The following is a 25,516-nucleotide window of genomic DNA, read 5'->3' as shown; positions in this document are numbered from 1 at the left end:
CAAGGAAGTTCTGCTGTCAGTCAGGGGGAGTGAGGGAAGCTAGATGACAACAAAGCTTCTTTGATGTGAGGTGAGAGCTACACTTCAGTGAGTATAAGGACACATATTGAATGTAGTTGGGAGTTTTGATAGTTTTATAAAGTTCTCATCATTACCATTCAGAGACAAAAGTTTCTTCAGTCTGATAGTGGCCCTATGACAAAGTTTAGAATAGTTGAGAGGAAATAGGAAAAGAAATTCATTCATGGAAATTCAGAACATTGACTTGTTTTGGGTTTCTAGGTGGTGAATATGCTGTGCAACTTGTTCAAATAATTGTAGGATTTTCTTCAACACATTCATAACCTTAGAGAACACAAATTTTGTATAAATCGAGCCAAGAAATATTTTCTAAGTGACTATAGTAGGAGGTTGTTTATACAAAATGCTGGTGAAAGAATAGTTTAGATGATTTACTATTGGAACTTGTCTTGAAATGCAATACTAGGCCATCCTAAGAATCTGCAAAACATTAATCAATAGAGTAGAATGGTAGTTTCAAAATAAAAATAGGGTAAGACTAATAGTTTACCATATAGAAGAATAACAGAGTAAGGGTTTAAGATTTGTGACATGTGACACATTTTGCATAAGATACACAAAGTGCAGATATAGAGTGCTAATATAGAATGAGAAGATAATTATTAAGTATTGTGGGGATATAAACAGTGTTGGAGGAGGGGGGCCACATATTTGTCCCAGCTGCCCAGAACGAAAATAATCACACAGAAACTGTATTAATTAAAACACTGCTTGGCCCATTAGCTCTAACTTCTTATTGGCTAACTCTTATATTAAAATAACCCATTTTTATTAGTTTCTATATCTCCATGTGGCAATCAATGGCTTACCAGCAGAGATTCGGCATGTCTGACACTGGCAGCTCCATGGCTTCTCACTGACTCTGCTTTCTTCTTCCTAGCATTCAGTTCTGTCTTCCCCGCCTACCTAAGTTCTGCCCTATCAACAGGCCAAGCAGTTTCTTTATTCATTTTAGTGGTAATCACAGCACACAGAGGAGACTACCACATCTGTTGCAAGGAACCACTTGTTTGTCCCGGCCACCCAGAGCTGAAATAACCACAAAGATACTGTATTAATTAAATCACTGCTTGGCCCATTAGCTATAACTTCTTATTGGCTAACTCTTACATCTTAATTTAACCTATCTCCATTAATCTGTATATCGCCATGTGGCTGTGGCTTGCCGGCAAGATTCTAACTGGCATCTGTCTCAGGCGGAGAATACATGGATTCTTTCTAACTCTGCCCTTCTTTCTCCCAGCATTCAGTTCTGTCTTCCTTGCCTACCTAAGTTCTGCTCTATCAGCAGGCCAAGGCAGTTTCTTTATTCATTAATGCTAATCACAGCACACAGAGGGGACTCCCACATCACACATCAAAACAGCTATTCTATGTATACTACCTGCACAGATAAACGTGAGATAGTGAAAGTGATGAAAACTGTGAGCTGACCTGTTTTTGAAGCAATGTGAGCATGTAAAGGAGAAACAGCTTTGGAATTACATTGATATAATTACCATCATGTCTCCCAATTACATATATATGTGAAGACACATATGCCATAACTCAGAGGAAAGCTGGTAAAATAGTTGTTTTGACAGAAAGTTTGTGTCTTTCAATGATTTAATTATTTTTATTTTATGCTTCTTAGTGTTCTGCCCACATGTATACCTGTGTGAGGGTGTCAGATCTCCTGGAACTAGAGTTACAGACAGTTCTGAGTTGCCACGTGGGTGCTGGGAATTGAACCCAGGTACTCTGGAAGAACAGCCTGTGCTCTTATCCACTGAACCATCTCTCCAGCCGAAAACTTAAGTTTTTGAGGCAAAAGTATGGAGAAATGTTTCCTTTAAGACATTGAGAGGATAGCAGATTTTGTTTATTGTAAATGAAAGATTTAAAGGCCAAGAAGAAGAAGGTTTACAAGAGAAGAATCTACAGACTTTATCTCTGAATAGAATATGGTAGTCAGAGTTGTGTTGCCATGAATGCAGGAAAATATTCAGTAATTTTTCCAATAAATATTTTAATAAGTGGTTACCATATAGCAGGCATTGGCTAATAGCTCAGACATTAAGTTAAAAATTTCACAGTAATGAAGCTTATATTTAAGAGGGGGAAAGGGCAATGAAGAAATAAATGTTATTGTAGGTGATAACAAAGGCTTAAGTAAAATGAAACTGGTAGAGCAAGAAAGTGGAGAAGAGGGTAGTTTCAGATCAGAGAAACTTATGTAAAGTTTTCTAATCTGACTAGAATTCTAAAGCAAGTGAGCGAGTGATCCAAAGTAATACATGAAGGAAGAACATTATGACAGAAGAATGAACAAGGGCATTTTTAGGGAATACCAGGAAAACAAGTGTGGCCTGGTGTTAAGGAGTAGAGTGAGAGAATTGGAGTTGATTTCAGTGGGAGCTTGTGGTCTGATCATGTAGATGGTTCGTGTCATAGCAAGTACTGTGGAGCTAATGCAAATACACTGTTCAAGCTTAAGAAAGGGCACAGTCGAATCTCTGATCACAGTGAAGACAATGGAAATACAAAGGGGCAAAATTGGAGGCACAAGGACAAATTAGGCCATTGCCACAGTTCATTTCTGCTGCTAGCTAACACAAACTAGAACGCCTGAGGTGGAGTGACCTAGAAAGGAAACTTTAATAAGGTTCTGGAGCCTGAGAAATCTGGGAGCCTGATGCCAAATCTGCTCAGTTTTGGAGTAAGGCCTCCTATGTTTTAAGCTCATGGTGGAAAGCCCAAGACAAAGAAGGGCCGCATACAAAGGAAGGCAATCGCCAGAGTGGGCTTGCTTTGTAGCAGCATACTCTCGTGGTGCTGAACCAGTCCTGTGAAAGGAAAGCATTATTGAATTGTTTATGAGAGATCTATCTATCAAACTGAGACAACTCCTGCTAGGCTCCACATCTAGTGCCCCAGTGGTGCAAGCATCAGTGTGAGTTTTAGTTGGAAAAAAAACAACAGACAAAGCTTTTAACAGAATAGAAGAAAAAAAAATTGATGAATGCATGTTAATTGGACAGTAGGTGGAGAAAGAAGACCTTGGTATGTTATTTGTGTCTTCACTGATTCTGTTTTTTTTTTTTTTTTTTTTTGGCTGTTTTATTCCCTTGGAATGATGCCTGACATATAGGATGATGCTTCGTAAGTTTTGAGTAAAGAACAATAAGAAAAGTTTCAGTGGAATGCAGGTGAAATTTGGATCTACCCTGCTACCCCATCCTTTATAGCATCTTACTTCATTTAGTGTTCTGCCTGTATCACGGTAACATTCATCTATTCAGTCGCTGTTCTTAAAATACCCATTATTTGTTAGGCACTCTGCTATGCATTACTCATGCAATAAGCCCTCTGTATTGGCAAGTTCTGGATCCACAGATTCAATCAACCACAGATTAAAAATATTTTTTAAAGTTACGTCTGTGCTGAATATGTGCAGCATTTCCCACCACAGATTCAACCAACCACAGTCTGAAAATATTTAAAAGTTTATGTCTGTGCTAATTATGTTCAGATGTTATTCTCATTCTTCCTTCAGAAGTATAATGACTTGTGTCAAACTTATGTTGTAATATATGTGATCTAGAAAGGCCATTTAAACTACTTAGGAGGCTGTGAATGGAATCTAGGTTAATGTTGAGTGTCTGAGGATTTTTGATATTTGGGAATCCTGGAAAGAACCCTTCATAGGTATCAAAGAAGAATTATATATCTCTGAATAAAATAAATAAAAATCTTAGTTCACACTGGAATATATAGCAGTGCAAATGCATCATGTTAGGAACGTGCCTGACATTGCGATGTGTTGCAAGAAGCCTACAGTGACCAAAGTGAAGTGCCTAACAGAATGAGATTTTAAAAGAATGTCTCTAAAAATATTTTAAAGTTTTATGTGTACCCATTCTTTTAAAAATCTCATAATGTATACAATTTATATTAAGTATATCCACCTCATTTCCTCTCCTCCAACTTTTCCCAGATCCCCCATCTCATTTGCCTCCTAATTTCATATTCTCCTTTATAATGAAATGATTTGTTTAATATTTTTGTTATCCTTCCTCTTCCCCTTCATGGAGCTCTTTCTATTTTAATTAATTAATTTATATATATGTATGTATATATATATCTATATGTATTTTAAAGATCTTGAAAATAACATTTGTTTAAATGTGGACAAGTATATATATATTTATTTCTTTTATTTATGATATTACAGTATAATTATATCATGTCTGTTTTCCCTTTCTTCTTTCCAAACCCTCCAATGTTATTACCCCTTGCTTTCCTTCAAATTCATGCCCTCTATTTTCTTCACTGTTGTTATTTGTGGTGGTAGTAGGGTGTGTGTGTGTGTTTAGTCAGTCCTGAAAACCTACAGGCAATATTATAGATAGTAAGACTTTTGAAATAAGAAAAAAATTGCTAGGTTTGGACAGAGTAAGACATGATCTAACTCAGCAACTTAAAAGTTTACCTTGCCTACTATGTGGAGAGCTGCTCAGGTGAGCAAGGGCAGTCTGAAAAAAATCCAAGATAATTTTGATAAAGAGTAATGAATCAGATAGTATTGGAGGAGGTGATGACTACTGGTTTTATTCTGGATATTTTTCATTTAGAATATAATAACAGTGGAGTTCTTACATAGTAATTATATGTTCATACATTACAGGAAATTATTCACCATAGTCATTATTACCCTAAGAACACCATTTGTTTATCCAGCTACTTTTTATGTTTATCTTGGCTCTCTATTCTAGTGAAAAAAATTGACCATGGCTGCCCACTAATGGACACTGAAGTTTTGCTTCTGTCTCATAATGGTCTATTATCATGACTATCTGCTCCTATATCATGTTGCCTAGCTCTGGAGTTTTGTTACTATGACACACACACTGTGTTCCTTTATCAACTTGAGGACAACTATACCAAGTATCTTATGGACCACAAAGTTTTCAATCTATTCCTTATGCTCACTTGAAAAAAACGTCACCATATTAATCAAAACTATTTTTTGGTTATTTTCCCATAATCACTCTTTGTGACTATGTGATAGTTATCTGAGCATGTACTTTGGCTGTACATTCATCTAATGCTAACTGTTAATGTCAAACATTTCTTTATTCATTTACCAGATATGAGTTCTGCTTTGTGAATATTTGCTAACTTTAGCAGCAGACTTCTTATGCTTTTTCCTACTTATACTTAAAGGCCCTTTACATAAAATGTGCCATCTTAATCATTTTTTAAAAATAGTATATTGACTTATTTTTGAGACAAGGTATTTCTCTACATAGCCCACTGTCGTGGAACTCACTATATAGACCATCCTGTCCTCAAACTCATAGAGATCTACCTGCCTCTGTCTACAAGTGCTGGGATTTAAGACATGTACCACCATGTATCGCATCATTTCAACCATTTTTAAGTACATACTTTAAAAATGTTGAATTTATTCACATTGTTGCCAGTAATTCAATTGTATGTTTTAATTATGCATCATATGTTTTGTGTGTCTAATTTTTGTTTGTACATTTTTGTGTGTGTATGTTAATTTGATCTACTCTTACAATGTATACTAATCAAAAAAGTATAATAAACATTTCTTTATAATCAACCACTAATCACTTTAGTGTAATGGAAATTTCATACTTGTCTAGTCATTTGGTTAAGTATTATAGATTGTTTGAATGCATGAGTATCCTGCTGTGCTATAGAAAACAAGAAGTTTCTTTTTCTCTTTGTTTTGGTGTCTCTTATTATCTTCTTGTCTCTACTCCCCTTGCCCTTCCTATTTTCTAGTGACCACTGTTCCACTTTTTTCCTCTCTCTCCTCTCCCCCACCTCTTTTTTGTACACACATATCTGATCTACAGTTTACCCCTTTCCTCTCCTCCCAGCCCCCCTCCCATACTCCCTCTGTTCCCACACCCCCAAACCATTTCTCATTTATTTCTGTTCAGGAAAGGGCAGGTCTCCCTTGAGTATCAACAAAGTGGGGCAGATCAAGTTGCAGTAAGACTAAGCACCTCCCCAAGTATTGAGGCTGGACAAGGTGACCCAGTGTGAGGAGTAGGGTCACAAAAGCCAGAAAAAGAATAAGAGTCAGCCCCTGCTCCTACTATTAGGAATCCAACAAGAAGACCAAGCTACAACTGCAGCATATGTGTAGAGTGCCTAGGTCAGTCCCATGCAGGCTCCTGGTTGTTGGTTCAGTCCCTATGAACTTCTGTGAACCCAGGTTTGTTGATTCTGTGGGTTTTCTTGTAATTTCCTTTACCTTTCTGGCTTCTACAATCCTTCCTCCCTCTTTTTTGCGAAATTCCCTGTGCTCTGCCTAGTGTTTGGATGTGGGTCTGCATTTGTTCGTCTCTTTCTTCTACAATGCTGACTTGCTGTTTTGCAAAACTGAAATGCACATGTATTTGTTTTTCTGTGTTTGGCATGTTTTATTTAGCATAATTACTTCCCATTCTATCCTTGCTCCTGCAAAAGCCAGGATTTCTTACCTAGTGGCTATATAGTATTCCACACTATATTTTACTATTTTATTCATTCATTCACTGAAGCGTCTAGGATGATCTACCATTTTAATTTTTATGAATATACTTCAATAAATGGAAGAGTACAAGTATCTGGTACAAAGATTTCATTTCCTTTGAGTATATACCCAGTGCTATGATTGGTGATCATATACAATATTTCTTTTCATTTTGGAGGAATTTCTATATTGTTTTCCACAGTGATTATATTAATTTACAATAATACCAACAGTATACAAAGTTTCCCTGATTTTCACACAGTGACCATAATATATTTTTCTTTTTGATGATAGTCATTATGGGGTTAAATAATATCTGATTGTGGTTCTGATTCAATTTTCTCTGGTGATCACTGAAATTGACCAATTTTATTTTATTTTCTGGCTAAGTGTATGTCTGTTTAGTTTAAAGCCCACCTTTTTTTGAGTTCCTTATGTACACTAAATGCCACTTCCTTATTATCAAATATTTTTCTCATTCTGTAGTTGTCTCTTAATTCTGTTGACATTTCTTAGCTGTCTAGAAGTTTCTTATTTTTCTGAATTTACTTTTTTGGAGGGCTGTATGCATTATCGCTTGAAAGAGAACATGCTCAAATCTCCATATCTTCTCTTGTTTTGTTATTATATAGACTTGTAGACTATGATTTTCTGACATATATCTTAACCAAATGGTTTTGTTTCATAAATTCCTTTTCATGTACTACAATAACAATATTTGCTAACAAAATGATAATTGCTCTTGAAGGGCACATGTTATGCCCAACCCCTTCTGTACATATATATATATATATATCACATATATTACATAATATATATTACATAATGGTTATTTGAACATGTTTGCTACTTATGATTTCCCTTGATATTATTGCCTTCTTATGCATCACATACCATATCCTAATCCTATAAATCATGAGTAGTTATGTCTGTGTCATTTATTTTAGTATGATGGTTTGTTGCTTATTTAAGATCATTTATATATATCCCATAGTTACATACAAGGATAGTATGTTTAAATATTCATTGATGACATTTTTATTTTTGTAGAATGTCTATCTTCTCTTTTAACCAAAATTATTACTAATATATCCTGAACATGCATCATGGTTGTATATTTATGTATTTTGTTCTGTGGTTTATTTATACATTCTGGGCTTTATATTCTGTTATCAATGATGTCTATTCCTGTGGAGTGGTGGACAAGTCATATATCATAATTACATAAACATTAGCCCTTGTCATATGATCACAAATCAGGTCTGATGGATATTTGAGACTATATCATGGATGTTGTTTATGTCCAGTGTTGTCTAACCATGTAAGTATATTTTATTACTTATGTGATACAGTTTTCTGAACTGTACTATTCTTGATCATTCATATAAATTGTCCTACAACTCTTTGTACAATTAATGAATCATCAATCTTATGCCAACTATATTAGTTTAACTCAAAAATATGTGAAATGAAGATTGTTGAATTTATCAATGTCATGCTAATATCTAATACCACAATTATCCTCATCACTGGTGTAGACATTGAATCATATCTGAAGTCCATATTATTCAACATTATGATTCTTCATATACCTGACTAGATCCTTAAAGACAGCCTAGAATAGAACCTAATGGCTCTCTTTGTAGGAATAGAGTACATTTAAAAGGGGCCTTATTCATTTAACCAATCACAATACTTTTACATATGGGATATATTTTATGGATATGTCTTTTAATTAAACCTTCCTGGAAAAGTGTTTCATGTACCTCCACTATCTCTAAAAATTAAATTACTAATGTGATGATATGACTTAAAAAGTTCAGTGTTGGTCTGGAATGCTTAATATTTCAAATTTAAAAACCCATAGAGCTTAGAGATAATAAGCAAGTACAATTTCAGTGACTATTTTCCTAAACTCACATCTTAAGTAAATCTTCTATAGTATAGAGTTCATGAAAAAATGCTTGTCTTCTGTATATAATCCAAATCACTAATTTTATCATTGGTATAACTTGATACTTTAAGAATATCTATACTGTACAGTTAGGCTTAGAATTTTCTTTTATGTTGTGATAGCTTCCTAAAGGTGTATGTCTTCTCCTTGACTCTTTATGGGGAAATACTTCTTATTTAAGATCCAGCACATTGTGTCACTCAGAAGTTTTTCAGTCTGGTGAATTTGCTGTCTATTCAAGCCTTTCAATATTTTAAAAAATTGTTTAACTTGAGCAAGATGAGACACAATCTTCATAATGCATAAGGTTACATATTTCTGCAGTGTTATGTAGTTAACTAAACCAAAGCCCCCTATGACATGAAAGATCAAACAAGTGATTCAGGGAAATAGAAAAGAGACATGAAAGACTATCTTTAAAAGTTATTTTTATTTTATTTTATGGGTATAGGTATTTTGCCTACATGTATGTCTGTGTACTGTGTATATGCCTGGTGCCCACAGAAGTCAGAAGAAGATATCAGATATCCTTGAACTGGAGTTATTGATAGTTGTGAGCCACCCTGTGGGTGCTGGGGCTTGAACACAGTCCTCTGGTAGGGAACCTTAAGCACCAAGCCATCCCTCTAGCCTCCTGGGAGACTATTTTTAGCTTTTATATTACAAGAGGCAACTGAGACTTTAGGAAGGCTTATAAATCACCAAGTTATGCAGGAAGTCAAGGAGAGAGATGCAGCAAAAACTCCAGTTTCCTGGTGATGGACTTAGAGGAGCATTGTTCTGCCTTTTGCCCTTTCTTGGAAGGATTCTGGTATGTTCAGAAGAAACATATATTGGGAATGAATCTTTTTTTTTTTTTTTTTTTTTTTTTTACCTTGATCATCTTGGGAGTGTAAAGTAACTGGCTGGATAGTAGAGTAACTAAGTAATTTGAAATCGTTCTAAAACTCTTCTCCCCCTTTGTTTTCTATCCTTTCGTTGGTCCTCTTCCCCTGTACCATGGCTCTCACAGGTCTCTCTAAGTTGCTGTCTAAGAAGATGATAAACAAACAAATGTGGCATTTCTATGTGACCAGAATTGGAGTTCTTTTCCTGATCTGTATTCTCCCTGAGACTGCTGGCCAAGGGGAAACAAGACGACAAGAACCTGGAGACTTTGTGAAGCATGATATTGGAGGGTAAGGAAAGCTATTCTTTGGAAGAAAATATGAATACTATGAATGTTTACCTCCCAATTTTTCCCCAGAGGGCCTAAAATGTTCTGATCTCTGGTACTTAAATATTACATTGAATTTGGAAAACAAATCATCAGATTAGACTGTTATTGTTACCATTGGAAGAAATTTTGAAGATCTTCTTGACAACTCTCCACGCTTCTCTAAAACCATATTGTGATTTTGTAAACAAATCTCTCCAGTCTTTTGTTATTAATTTTTCTTAACTCTCAGTCTCAACCTGACCCCTTTTGGGAATCATATCTACTTAGCATTGAAACACTGACTCTCTCATCTTAAATTACTTTCTTATAGAAAATTCCTCAAGTCTCTTGTCACCTTTACAACCATACTTCTTGAAGGAATGATATTCTTATCATTGATACATTTTTTCTCATCCATTTTTATACCACTTGATGTCAGAAATCTGACCATGGGCCTCTGAGACAACTTATATAACTAAGATGGGTAATGTTAACTCCAGAAAGAGCTTTTAGTTAGCTTACTTTCTAAAATTTTGCTTCCATTCATCTTTCTCTATTCTATAGCTATTTTCTCCTATAATGCACATCAAATGAACAATGGGCAAATGATCAACCAAATCCTCATGTTACTCAATTTCTTTAAGAACAAGTATCAATATTCAACGTGGTTTCCGTCCTTAACTTCTTTCTATCATGCAATAAAACATGCACATATAATCATATAAATATATCCATAGAATAAATATAATTCTTTATTTGAATTATCTTTGACAGACTTCCTGGGTGTTTGGGATATGTTCTCTAAAGTAGGAGCACTACCCAAAGTCTCAGGAGCAAATGATTTGTAGGAGGGATGTTCTCAAGAGGAAACTAAGGAGGGTAAGTGCAACAAACTACAGAAAGTGGTAAATTAAAAGGGATATAGTGAAGTTCCTAACGTAAATGCCAAAGGGTTACATTTTGCTTTCCATTTATAATTTCTTTTGTATCTATATCCACCTTTCTGTTTGACACCTTCATTTAGGTATTCCACAAACACCTCAAGCTAAGCATGTCTAGAGTATCCCTTCTACCTCTCACTCTTTCTGTAAGAGCAAACACAACAAAACAGTCCTTTTCTCTTTCTCATATTTCAGCTCATAATACTACCATGTACCCAGTTGTTAAGGTCATAAAATTATTGTCATCTTTGCCAATTTTCTCCGTTTCTACTCCAAATTGAAGCAGTTACTAAACTCTGCCACTTTTACCCTTCATATTGCTTGGATTGCTTTATTTTCCATCTATTAACCCAGTTTGCTTCAATGCTGTTTTCCACTTGGACTTCAGCAAGAGCTTTTAGTTAGCTGACTTCTTAAAATTTTACTTCCATCCATCTCTATTCTGTTGCTATGTTCTTCTATAATGCACATTGAGTTATATATTTCAAGAACTTAATACTTTCTTCTTCTCTCGAGAGTAAAATCAAAACTCATAAATATGGTGTTGTGAAGATTTACTCACCTTGATAACTGTATATCTTATTCTTCCAGAAAATTGTTCTTCAGCATCCTTTATCTTCTCTTTTTCAGGCTTATTAACTTTTCTTAGTGATCTAAAACATGTTTGTTTTATTTTAATTTGAAAATATTATTACAACCCTTTCTCCTTTCCAGTCTCTCCCAAGCACCCTCATTTCAACTCCTTCCACATCCCTCCTCTCAAATTCTTCCCTACTATTTTTTACGTGTGTGTGTGTATGCACAAGTGTATAAATACAATCTGTTTAGTCCGTTTTTAGTGTTTGTTTGTATATGGTTTCAGGGCTGACCACTTTGTGTTGGACAACCAATTAGAGGGATCATCCTGGGAGAGGCTAACTCTCCCTCTCCTTGTCCAGGAATATGACCCCTTGAGATTCCCCTCTCCTCCTGCATTATCATGTGCATCGATATTACTAGGATAAACTCTTTCACAATACTAGTATTTGGGATCTTACAATCTTATTGTCACTTTTTCTTGATGAGGCATACTAAACTCTTATCTGTGGACTGTAACTGTTAGAAATGAATCCTTAGGCTTGGAATACTTTAGTTTTATAATCATATTATTTTATTAGAAGTAATTATTTAAATAACTTTCTTTTCATTTTTTACTTTACATATTTATTAGGATATATTTAAAGGAATTATTTATAACATTTTTATTCATGTATATATTTTGTTTATTTCCCACTCTTGCCCCTTTCAATCTTTTCTTACCAATTCCTTTCCTATTCACAAATGAAATCTCTTTTGCTTTCATGTATCTTTTTAAAAAAATCTGGATCCCATATATAGAAGAAAATAACTAATACTTACCTTTCTGATTCTGAGTAATAGCTATTTTATTCCTTGGTATTTCCCCTGTTATACATTTTTTTACATTTGACTATTTGTCCAATATTCTTGGAAATAGAATTTGTTACTCATGACTTTTGTGATGTTGATAATTTTAATATATTCTGTCTCTTTCAACCTTTTCCCAGTGTTTTACAGTTGTGGGACACAGAACTGGACTTATTTTTTTTTTTTTTTAATTTTGGCATATTCTTTTTCAATATGGAAAGTTCAACCAATTCTGTCTTTCTGTCTCATTAATTCCTTGAGTCTGGTTTCCCTGGGCTGAGACAGGTGTTCTAAATAAGGTAGAGATTTTCTTTTCTTTTCTTTTCTTTTTTTTTTAAGAGAAAAATTCTATTGATTGACTTAGAATAAGGAAAAAATACTCTGAGTGAATTGATGACAGTTAAAAGAAAAACAGAAACTTTTTGAGTGCGTCATTTGCATTTGTACAGAAATATACTTGCTGTTTCCTTTCAGAAGCACTGTGTAATACTAACTGTCTCAATGTTACTGACAAGGAAGTGAAAACCTGTAATAGCCACTTCAAAGTTGTTTTCTTTTTTTTCTTTTTTTTTTATTGAGAAAAGGAAAAAAAAAGTTTCCCCCTCCTCCCATTCCCCTCCCCCTCCTCCCATTCCCCTCCCCCTCCTCCCACCATTCTCCCCCTCCCCCCACTCCTCTCCCCCTCCCTCTCCAGTCCAAAGAGCAGTCAGGGTTCCCTGCCCTGTGGAAAGTCCAAGGTCCTCCCCCCTCTGTACATGTCTAGGAAGGTGAACATCCAAACTGGCTAGGCTCCCACAAAGCCAGAACATGAAGTAGGATCAAAACCCAGTGCCATTGTCCTTGGCTTCTCAGCAGCCCTCATTGTCCGCCATGTTCAGAGAGTCTGTTTTTTTTTTTCTTTTTAAGTTTTCATCTTTAATGAAATGACTTTGGAAACGGTACATTTCCATGACGCCAGCACTACAGCTTTTGGGGTCACAGTAAGATACACAGAATTACATCCGTAATTACTATGAATGCCAACAGTCCGGTTTTATTCCATGCTTTTTCAGTCATAGTCCAGCTGGCCTTGGTGAGCCCCACTGTCTCAGTGGGTGGGTGCACCCCTCGTGGTCCTGACTTCCTTGCTCTTGTTCTCCCTCCTTCTGCTCCTCATTGGGACCTTGGGAGCTCAGTCCAGTGCTCCAATGTGGGTCTCTGTCTCTATCTCCATCCATCACCAGATGAAGGTTCTATGGTGATATGCAAGATATTCGTCAGTATTGCTCTAGGATAGGGTCATTTCAGGTTCCCTCTCCTCAGCTGCCCAAGAGATTTTAAATGAATAAACTTCACCTCTTCGAGTCTTGACGCTTTTATACTTTCGCTTGGAGGATCAAATTTTTAAAAAGGCATTACATAGTTTCCTATCATCTTAAAGACTTTGACCAGAATTGTTCCTTTTTGTTCTCAGAGAGAGCATTTCTTATATTTCCCTCACAGCTGCTTTTAATTTTTATCGTTAGTGTTGTCACCTTTCCTGTTTATATTGTTTTCTAACATCCTGCTTTAGCTTAGAAAAACAGATATTCAAGCATTTTCGCAATTATGTTAAATAGGAAGAAAAGAAATCCTTCCTGAAACAGCAGAGAAAAGTGTTTGGTTTTACAGCTAGGGCAAAATGACTGCATATCTTTTGAATTAGAGAGACCTTTTCTTGTTTATTCTCTTTCAAGTTAAAAATAGTCCATGCTTTGTACAGATGAGACTACTAAAGACTTGGCTCTGGATATTAAGTTTGACACTCTTAGTATGTACTAGAAATAAATGAACTAACTGAACTTAAAATATATAGTGTATATTGACAGTTGTCACACTTAAAGGAGCTATTGTTTCCTTTTGTTTCTTCTTATATCTTCTTAATTATGTGTTTGAAAAAATACATTTGCTGTATCACTTTGTCATTTATTTCATTAAATCTCCTCTTCTAGCAGCTTTGACAGTCAACAATGATCTATTGGCTAGTACTTGATTTAAATCATATGCTAATGTCAATAATTCTCAATGTTTGGTGTTTGAAAGCCAGAATGTAGGCTTTACAGTAGTTTTTAATATGGAAACTTGGAGGACAGTGCCAAGCAATTTGTATTTGAGCAGATGCTCCAGATCATTCTAATGTAAGAAATACTTTGGGAAGACACCTAATGTTTTCAAGGAACTAACAGAATAGGAATACCAGATCCTGGAGCTTTAGTAGGGCAGTTGTCGAAAAACCCACATACAAAATCTAATTTAATCTTCAATTTTATACTTAAATTAACTGAGGACAAGAAAGAAACAGTTGTTTTCCTAAACTTTATACTAAGTTAATAGAAAATTCAGGTCTAGAGCATAGTTCTCTGTTACTTTGTTGTATAGCAATTTCTTCTGAGGTAAAACCTTTCATCTTTGAGGAAAGCTTGTAACAAAAGACAATATCAAAAGGAAGGCAAAACAAGAGGATGTTCTAAAGAGAGGTAAAACCTTTCATACTGCAGCGTAGTTCACTAAAGTCAGGATGCAGCAATGTAATACCTTCAGGAAGTTTCTGAAACTGACTATATTCACTAGGTCCCTCCCTCCCTTAGTGTATATTGCTTAGAGACACTCTCAGACAAATCGAGATGTATGTAAGAAGAAAAGACCAGGCGAGCTTTCTGGAAGAGCCACAGGCCAACTGAGGTACCTGGAAACGACACTTTCCAACCTGTTGAACTACCTGCAGGTTGAATAGTGCACTCCTAGCTTCCAGCTTTTGTAAACTGTCACACTTGCTTGCATAGGCTTTTGGTGATGTCACTGTGTAATTAATTCCCATAAAGCTCATTATTTCACCAAGTTAGACTTGATATCCATACTTTGGTCTGTTGTCAGTTCCCTATATGAAGTCAATAGATGTTTATTCATGTCTCACACAACATCCTTACTGCTATATTTTTGAGGCAAACCTACAGAAAAAAGTTCAAATTCAAGAAACAAATATTTCTATTTTCTGATTTAATATTTTGGTCATTAACAAATTAGAACTACATATGTACAAAATGTTAAGTTTAACCATCTTGTAAGTATACTTTTCTGGGTAAAAATGATCAACTATCAGTAGTTCACTAAAGGTTCAACAGGCACATTCCCAACTAGTGAGCAAATACCAAATGAATGTTATGGTCGGTACAGTTTCTAAATGATGCACACGAGGCATTTCATTGGAGACCATTTGAACAGGTGAATTTGCAAAAAGACTGACTGTGGTGTAGGTATTGGGGAACCACTCAAAATAAATAGATGACAGACCATGTAAAGTACATTTTCTTATGTGGTATGCAGATCTTTAGTTCAGGGAAAGAAAGAACCGAAGGCAATTTGAAAGCCCAGTAATTCTAAGCCTAAATTCACCTTTCCTTATACAACTTTTTAGCCATGGCAGACATAAAAGTTGAATTCAGCGTGCGAAAGAGCCTTATTAATATAGTTATCACAAGCCAGAATTCTCGAAAGAAAAAAACAACAACAACAAAGAAAATGTATCTGGCCCTGGGTACGGTGGTACAAGCCTGTAATCTCAGCACATAGGAGGTAGGAGCAGGAAAATCAGCTGCTGCAGTACCCGACTCATTCAGGTTTAAAAAATTAAGTGTGAAGAGAGCAAGGGAGATTCTTTCCCTGGGGGAAGTGGATTCAGCTATTCCCCCTTTTTGTTTTTGTAGAATTTCTTTAATATTTTTGTTGGCTCTCTCCACAATACCTTGTCCTTGTGGACTGTATGGAAGACCCATAATGTGGGTCACTTGGAGCTGTGCACAAAAGGCACAAAATCCATGGGAGGTATATGCCGGGCCATTGCCTGTCTTAAGGCATAGGGGTTTTCCCCAGGCAGCCCAGGCCTCAAGGCAATGTATTTTTACATGAGTTACCTTTTCTCCTGCTAGGGGCGTGGCATGAATAATGCCAGAAAAGGTATCCATTGATACATGTAAATATTTTAATTTGTCAAATTTAGGCACATGGGTAACATTTATTTGCCACAACACGTTAGGTTGTAGCCCTGTAGGATTGACCCCAACATGTAGAAAAATGAAAATCTCCATGTACAAAACTTAAGTTTAAATGAGCCAAGGGCCTTAGCATATAAAAATTATGTTTAACCTCACAGAGAAAAATTTTTGAAGCACACTTTGCCACATCTTAAACATAGTCTTAGTGGCACAAACATTGTGAGAAACCATAAATTATATCTCCTGAATTGAGAAGCTTTTGTATAACAAGGCTAGAGTGGGAAAAGATCTTTACTTATCATAAACCCATTTTAAAAATATGAAGAACTTAGGAAATTAGTTATTAAAAATTAATCCAATAAAAATATTTGTTACAGACCTAAACTGAAAACTCTTAATAGACGAACTTAAAAATGACTGAGAGACATTTAAAAAATTCTCAAACATAGCATCCTTTAGCCATCAGAGAAATGTAAACCAAAACTCTGAGATTTTATCTTAACCTTGTAAAAATGACCAAGATTAAAAATTACTGTTAACAATTTATGCTTAAGAAAATGTGGTTAAAGAAAAAACCTTATTGCTGGAAGTGTAAACCAACATAGCCATCTTTGGATTACACATTGTATTGAGAAACCTGAACAAACCAGACTCTCCCAGCAGGAAAAGAACCAAAAATCCAGGATTAGCCGCTTCAGCGACCCTGTACCAGGAACTAGCTGAAGACAAAACCAGACTGTAATCCTGATAACAATCCCGAGAAACAGGGAGTTTTTTCCTTGTGATTATCAGCTTGTTGTGTTTTAGGAACTAGCAGATTAAGACCTTGGGAGTGGTCCCAAGAGGCAGGGAGTCCCCCTGTGACCATCATTGGATTTTTGGTATTTATGACCCTCCTGGTCCATTGGGCTGTGGCTTCTTTTGTTCAAAAATTCTTTCTCCTGGTCACTAAGGGTCGAACTCCTCCCCCGCCAAAGCCGCATGTGTGTGACCTCAGCAAGGACGGCCTCCAGCGAGCCATGAGGGGGCCATGCTATCCCTAGACCCGAGTGAGAGTTTCCCCAGCATTGGGAGTCTCCCATTATGTCTATTTTTAAAAATTAGGCAAATATCTACCTCAAAACTTAGCAATACCCCTTTTGGGCCTAAATACAAAGTTGTTTAACCACTAGAACATGTGCTCAGCCTTGTTTGGAGGTGTGGCTGAGCAGAGCGGCTGGGCCAACCTGATCCAGGCCGGTTGCCCCGGGCTAGGACAGTGGTTCAAGCTGGTGAGCCTCACCAGGGTTGTGCTGAGCTTCTATGTCCTGAGGCCCACGCTGGGAGTGGCCTAGAGTTCTAGCCTGTCAGTCCTCAAGGCAGGTCCCGTGTTTGCAGCTTTGCATCTTGGAGCCCCAGCTGTTCACATTCTACAAAATCTGGAGGCCTCGATAACTCAAACCAGAAGAATATAATTCCCTTCCTTAGCATATCTTGTTTAGTGGCCAGATTTCTACCAAGCCTATCATAGGATGACACATTAAGATTGCCAGAGGCGGCTTTCTCCAGTTCTTCCTCCTCCTGAGGGTCTAACTCCTCCTCAGACCGATCCAGGCCCGCAAATTCCTCGAGCACTGGATAGAGGGGACCTCCCCTCATCTCATTAGCCTCCCTTTTAGGGAGGACTGTATCAGGATCCTTTTCTTTTAACTTTTCCTTTCTTTTAGGCCTATCCAAGTTTTCTCCCTTTGAATCTGATTCTGAAAAACTGTTCTTGTGTTTAATGCGGGCCTTTTGCCCCTCTCTCGGAACGTCCACGTTGTTCCCTGCTCTGAGGCTGTGGCCGGACTTACGGCAGTGCAACCAGAGACAGCAGGCCAGTACAAACAACATAAATGCCACGAACACGAGACCAAACACCCTAGAATCAACTCCCGCAAACAGCATATTTGGGGAGACTGTAATCAGCATACTGGGAGAAACTTACCGACGTCGCCACTCCGCGTGTTGAGTTTTGAATCCTCTTCGGCCCTTTGCCTGGCGACCGAAGTTCCCGGGTTTCGGCACCAGCTGTGGCGGACCTCTCTACCTGCGAGAAAGAACAACCACCACACCAGAATTCCACTCAGATCAGGCTTTACTGGAATGCCCTTGATTGATGGGGAGCAGGAAACGAGAGGGGCAGGAAAACAAGGGGCAGGAAGGGAAGGGCAGGGAGGGCATGAAGTGAAGGGGTAGGGAGCTAAGGGGAGAGACAGAATGAAGTGAAGGGGTGAAGGGCACTTAGGCAGCTGCTTAAATAGGGAATTGGCACACGGGTCGCCCTGTGATTGGCTGCCACCAACAGCTGACACCAGACCGCATCTGGATAGGCTCAAGGATCCTCATCCACCGCACATGCGGGAAGCAGGGGACACACAACTCTCAAAGGCATAGCCAAATATGGAGTTGTTTATTACCAACAAGACAGGATGTCGGCGCCATCTTGTAATGGCGATCATGTCCGGCTCACTACAGGAAATACCACTTGATCATTTTCCATTTTAAAATGGAAATGTAGCATTTGTGATGCAGAACAAAAAAATTGTGATGCAGGGTATGCGAGGAAATGATCAGGCAAACTCCTTAGATGATGCCTTGACTTCTTATTGTATAATGTCAGTTTTGGTGATGTCACATCTGGTCATTTGGATAAGGCAATGACTCAGGAATCTCCAATGTGAGGATTTTAGCCTCTAGATTGGACTGAGTAGCTTTGAGCTAGGGTCCAGCTTATTGCTTTAATCAGAGTTGTGGCTATCAGTTAAGGAGCAAATAGTGGTTGGCTAGAAAACGCTTCGAACACTGTAGCTTTCCTATTTTATATTATTTTTCTCTTTACAGAAACTATTATAAATTGTTTACAGATTGGTTTATAAAAGTCCTCTTATCAGAATGTTGTCTCATATATTAGTATTGTTACAATAGTTCAGAATATGAGAAGCCGACTTGGAAAATTATATACCCCCATGGCCATATTTTAAAGTAAGTAAACACTGACTTCCTTGAAAACTTTGGATTGCGAGTCATTTGAAGTTGATCAGTGTCTGCCCATGTTCCTTTGTGGAATCATGTATCCATGGTCCGTCACTTCACTGTTTCATCATCTCTAACATAGTGTGGTTAAGTTTTCCAAGGGAATTGTCCTCTTCTGACTACTTCTCAGTACTGGAGATACCAGTTAGGCCTTTTCAGAATCCTAAAGCACAAATTGAGATTCAGTTCAAATGCCCATGTGTCTAGAGTTCAAAAGCAAGGAGAAAAAGTAGACCAGTTTTCTATGTGTATTTCAAACTAATGCAAAGAAAAGTAATTTAAATGAAAGTGAACCCAAATTATAACAGTAGATTCATATGAGGTGTCATATTTTTGCACTGAATTCTTGTTTATTTTCTTTGAAGCTGACTCATGAAACAGCTTTAATAATGAATAACTTGTATTGATTTTTGTCAGACTTTGTGATTTTATACAGCAGTTTCTTTGAAGTGCCTAAGAAAGCATGAAGGAGTTGGTCTTTATTTTTAAATAAACTTGGGAAAACAAGTTAATGTGAACAGCTGGGGCACATGTTGAATGGGTGTATCTCAAGCTGAGAGTTTTCTAGTTTACCAGTCTGTGTAAGCTATTCCCGAAAAGAACAGCTGTCTTCTTGAGATAGATCATGTGTCATTTTTTATTCTCTAGGAAAAAATTCCAAAGGAAACAAGAGCAGCATGATTGATTTTGGCTCAGAGTTTCAGATATTTCAGTCTGTGGTCACTTGAGTCCATTGCTTCTGGACCTGCAAATAGTGAATCAGAGCATCACGGCAGCAGGCAGTGATGGAAAAAAAAAACTTATTTCACAGTTTCTAGGAAAAAAGAAAGGTGGGACACACACATAGACATAGAGATAGGGAGGTAGAGAGAGAGGCAGACAGACAAAGATGAGAGAGATGGAGTTGGAGAAAGACACAGAGAGAGAATACAGACACACACACACAACTTTCAAGGACATACTCTTCTCACCTATTTCTTCCACTATTTCCCAATTCCTAATAATACACTACATAAACTATTGATTCACTTGAGAAAGTTAGCCCTCCACTGTAAAATCACTTCTCAATATGACCAACAGCTGAGGACAAAAACTTCAAAATATGAGCATTTGGGAGGACAGTATATATCTGAACCATAATAGGTTATATAGCCCAAACCCATTCTTTTTTTATCAAATACCATTTGTAAAGATAGTACAATGTGTGCAATCGGATTTCAGATGTTTCTGATTACTGCTTGAATAATATATAATCAATATTCTTTTTTAATTTTATTATTATTATTAAAAATTTTCACCTCCCCTCCCCCCATTCCCTCTCCCCCTTCCCCCATTCCCTCTCCCCCTCCCTCTCCAGTCCAAAGAGCAGGGTTCCCTGCCCTGTGGGAAGTCCAAGGTTCTCCCCCCTCCATCCAGGTCTAGGAAGGTGAACATCCAAACAGACTAGGCTCCCACAAAGCCAGTACATGCAGTAGAATCGAAACCCAGTGCCATTGTCCTTGGCTTCTCATCAGCCCTCATTGTCCACCATGTTCAGAGAGTCCGGTTTTATCCCATGCTTTTTCAGTCCCAGTCCAGCTGGCCTTGGTGAGCTCCCATTAGATCAGCCCCACTGTCACAGTGGGTGGGCGCACCCCTCGCGGTCCTGACTTCCTTGCTCATGTTCTCTCTCCTGCTCCTCATTTGGACCTTGGAAGCTCAGTCCAGTGCTCCAATGTGGGTCTCTGTCTCTATCTCCATCCATCGCCAGATGAAGGTTCTATGGTGATATGCAAGATATTCATCAGTATGGCTATAGGATAAGGCCGGTTCAGGCGCCCTCCTCTCAGATGTTCAAGGAACAAGCTGGGGACATCTCCTTGGACACCTGGGAACCCCTCTAAAGTCCAGTCTCTTGCCAACCCTAAAATGGCTCCCTTAATTAAGATATCTACTTCCCTGCTCCCATATCTACTCCTCCTCCATCCCAACTGTCCCATTCCCCCAAGCTCTCCCCATCCTCCCCTTCTCACTTCTCTCTCCCCATCTCCCCGTATCCCCACCCCACCCCCACCCCCAAGCTCTCAATTTTTGCCTGGCAATCTTGTCTACTTCCAATATCCAGGAGGATAACTACATGTTTTTTTTGGGGGGGTTCACCTTCCTATTTAGCTTCTCTATTCTTGTGAACTATCAGCTCAATGTCCTTTATTTATGGCTAGAATCCACTAATGAATGAGTACATACCATATTTATCTTTTTGGGTCTGGGTTACCTCACTCAAGATATTGCTTTCTATTTCCATCCATTTGCATGCAAAATTCAAGATGTCATTTTTTCTTTACCACTGAGTAGAACTCTAATGCGTATATATTCTACACTTTATCCATTCTTCCATTGAGGGGCATCTAGGTTGTTTCCAGGTTCTGGCTATTACAAATAATGCTGTAGGGTTGAATCTTTAGTTTTACTTCACACGTATGGGAAAGACTTCTCTTGGAGAATGAATGCCTTGAGAACCCTGAGAAATGAAATAAATAGATTAATTTATTTACCTATAATTAGTGATCCAATTAGTTAAATTTACAACTGTAAACATATTCGGAACATATTATAGAAAGCTATGAATGTCAGATTAAGGAACAGGGTTTCTATTTGGTTAGTCTTGGAGATATATGGAAGCTTTAAGATCAGTATTCTAGAATTGTAAAGAAGTCTATTTTTTTTTTCTAGGAGCTATGCAGAATTAGGGACATTCCCATTCTTTTATTGAAGTGCTCTTCTTTTCTCTTTGGGTTGTTGAGTGAACTGCCTCAGCAGCTCTGCAGCTGTGCTCCTTTTGCTTCCCCTGAAGGTAAACACACTGTGATCCTTGATGAGGCTGAACTGATACTGGTGGTACTGGTATCCAGTATTTAATCTGTACATGGTCCATGAACTTTTCCTCATAGGTAAAAGTACACTACTTTTAAAGGCTTCTCATTTTGTTATTAGAAGTTTTGAGGTAGAAACTAAGAAACAGTTCTCACTTGCAGTACCCATTCATGAAATTCTCAAAATAAATATTTTATTCTTTTATTTATTCTTCTCTCATACAATTCATCCCGACTTCAACCTCTCCTTTTTTCTCCTCCCAACCCCCACCTTCCTTCTCCCCCAGACCCACTGCTCTTCCATTTCTCTTCAGAAAAGAGCAGACCTCCCAGGGATGTGAACCAAACACAGCGTAAGAGGATTTAATAAGAATAGGCCATATAATCTCATATCAAGGCAGGACAAGGCAACCCAGTGTGAGGAATTGGGTTCCACAAATAGGCAAAAGAGTCAGAGACACTCCTACTCCCATTGTCAGGAACCCAACAAAACCTACAAACCAAAGAACCACAGCAAGTATGCAGAGGGCCTGGTATAGACTCCACAGTTGCCTCTTCAGTCTTTGTGAAACCCTACATTTAAAAAACAGAAGCCATTTATATCCAGCGGTAGTGACAGAACTGACATTTTACTTGATTCTAATCCTCTGAAAACGCTAACAATATGTTTTTGAGACTAATAAATTATTAAATTTGTTTGACCTACAGATGGTGTGTTGGCAGCCTAATCTTATTCTTTATAGAAAATGATCTTTATCTTACTTGATCTAACCAACAGTGATAGATATGAAGAATAATAATCATGACTATGGGATCCATCCCATCAATTTAATACACATATGTCTTTGTACAGTTTCTTTCTTTCATTGGTACTAATGTCTGAGATGTTTCCCAAGTAAAAGGAAAAGAATTAGGTGACTTCTAAGGTCCTTAATTAACATGATGTACCATGGCTACTTTTCTAAAGTACCTTTGGATAAGCAAAAGCTACATCTTGTTCTACTTCAATTATTGAAAAGAAGGTTCTATTTAACATTCTACTACAAACCAGCATTTGCTTATCTATTCAAGAGAAAAATATATCAGTAATCAAGTATAAAAATCATAGAGAAATTAACTAAAAACATTTTGACTTGTATTTGGCATTGACATTTTACCAATTGTTGAAAAATTTACTAAGAATATTTTGAGGCTGTATTTTTTTTTTATTTTTTTATTTTTTATTTTTCGAGACAGGGTTTCTCCATAGCTTTTGGTTCCTGTCCTGGAACTAGCTCTTGTAGTTCAGGCTGGCCTCGAACTCACAGAGATCCATCTGCCTCTGCCTCCCGAGTGCTGGGATTAAAGGCGTGCGCCACCACCGCCCGGCTGAGGCTGTATTTAACACTTAGATTTTTTTAAAAAAAAATATTTAGTTTGCTGAGAACCTTGGGCAATGCATCTTGATTATACTCACTCCCTATTCCAGCTCTTCCCAGATCCATTCTTCATTTCTGTACACATCTAATCTTTTGTGCTCCTCCTTCCTTTTTTTATTTTTACAAACATTGAATCCAATCTATGCTGCTCACTTATTCTTGGATATGTGGTCTTCTACTTGAGCATCATCGACCTATCAGGGGGTCTCATTCTTAAAGAAAATTGACTCTCCCTCTCTTAACTGCCAATAGCTCCTTGTACAGGGGTAGAATTCCTTGCTAACTAACCTTCTGTCTACATGCTGGGATTTGGTCTGTCTTGAGCTTTCACAGGTATGCATCCTGTGAGTTCAGATAACAGTTTCCTGGTTATCCCCTACCTCTAACTCTTATAATCCCTCAGCCCCCTCTTCTACAATGATCTTGGAGCCTTAGGAGGAGAGGATGTTGTATAGTTGTCCCAATTAGGGATAGGCATTCTACAGTCTTTTATTCTCTGTACACTGCGTAGTTGTATGTCTCTCTATTAATAGCTATCTATGGAAAATAGAAGATTCTCTGCTGAGGGTTACAAGATGCATTAAGAAAACAAACCCAGTTAAAGCTAAACAGAGAGTTCTCAAAATATGAAATACAAACAAATGAAATTTTAAAAAATTAGTATTCTTAGTTACCAGGAAAATGCAAGTTAAAACCACTTAGTGATTTCATCTTATCCCAGTCAGCATGGCCAATTTCAGAAAACTTAAATGAAAGCAGATACTTGCATGAATATGGGCAAAGAGGAACACTTATTCACTGTCTGTGGGTGTGAAGACTGGAGAAGCCACTGTGGAAATAATATGGAAATTGCTATGAAGGTTCCTCACAAAGAAGTAGATCACACATGACCCAGCTAAACTAATCTTGGATGTATATCCAAAGGACTCCATTTCATATTATAAAGATACATACTGCTCATCCATGTTTATTTCTTCTCTATTTACTATAGCCAAATATTAGGAAAAACGTAACCTGAAGAATGAATAATGAACATGTGGTACATTTGCACAATAGAATATTATTTAGTGATTAAAAACAACCGTAACAACAAACAAACAAAACAAAAATCCTTGTCTGTCTAATAACACCAAGCTCCTCTTGTAGAGAGTAACAACATCTATCATAGTATCTGGGCATGATTTCTGTTTAGAAAGCACATGGTACTCAGAAGGGCTTTCAGAAGGCATCCAAATCAGAAGAAGTAGGATGGAGTAGAAAATCAAAGAGTTTTTGATTGTTGTCCTATCTCTGTCTCTGTTAGTGATGGGTGTGAGTAAATTTGGTTTCTTCTCTCAGCTTGTTTCTGCATGTATAAAATAACAGAGAAGAGATACTCTGCATTCTCTAAACTACTACTGGCTTTGATTGCTGTCTCCATAAGGGAGGGCCTGAGAGTAGTTCAAGGTTTTATCTGACTCTGTTCTTCTGTGATCTTGCGCCTCTCTGGACTAGGTTGGAGGTTAAGTTCTCAATAATAACATTTTCTTTCTTTAGTTGAAGCAATCAGATGCGTTCCAGGTATTGTTCTCAGTAACACTGTGTCCAGGATTTCAGTTTGTTTGTCTGCTGCTGAGATAAGGCTGGAACATGTATCTGGCAAAATTCATGCAAATGTAGAAGGAAGGGAGCAAGTACTGAGTTCTGTTCTCTTCCCACGCAAGCAATTTTTGTAACAAATAGAAATTGCTTGCTCTATGGGTCAAGATGTACAGCTATTAAATTTGCCTTATCTTCTTAGAAAATCTTCTAGAATTCATATGGTTAGTCATGTAATTGTTGCCTAATAAGAACTCTTATTTTTCATCGCAGACTCTCTCCCAAGCATGCTCCAGATATTCCTGACGACAGCACTGATAACATCACTATTTTCACCAGAATCTTGGATCGACTTCTGGATGGCTATGATAACCGGCTGCGACCTGGGCTTGGAGGTCAGTTATTCTTTTAAAAGCCCTCTGCTAAGATATTGCCCCTTAAAAGAGTAATGAGGTGCCTTCTGTTGACCA

The 25,516-nt window shown here is 37.4% G+C and overlaps 1 protein-coding gene across 2 annotated transcripts in view; it reads left to right on the top strand.

Moving 5' to 3' along the window:
* Gabra3 (gamma-aminobutyric acid type A receptor subunit alpha3) overlaps positions 1 to 25,516 on the top strand; it is a 219,839-nt gene that overhangs the window by 58,877 nt on the left and 135,446 nt on the right. For both annotated transcript variants that reach the window (XM_041640993.1, XM_041640991.1), the window contains exons 2-3: positions 9,583 to 9,748; positions 25,320 to 25,441. In XM_041640993.1, coding sequence (XP_041496927.1) covers positions 9,609 to 9,748; positions 25,320 to 25,441 — 262 coding nt within the window. In that variant the 5' untranslated portion in view covers positions 9,583 to 9,608. The remainder of the gene's footprint in view (positions 1 to 9,582; positions 9,749 to 25,319; positions 25,442 to 25,516) is intronic.

This window comes from Microtus oregoni, unplaced genomic scaffold, assembly GCF_018167655.1.
Source record: "Microtus oregoni isolate MIOR12 unplaced genomic scaffold, Mior012 000067F_000, whole genome shotgun sequence".
Lineage (NCBI taxonomy): Eukaryota > Metazoa > Chordata > Mammalia > Rodentia > Cricetidae > Microtus > Microtus oregoni.
The sequence above is the reverse complement of the archived record's forward strand: the minus strand, read 5'-3'. Positions and strand labels throughout refer to the sequence as shown.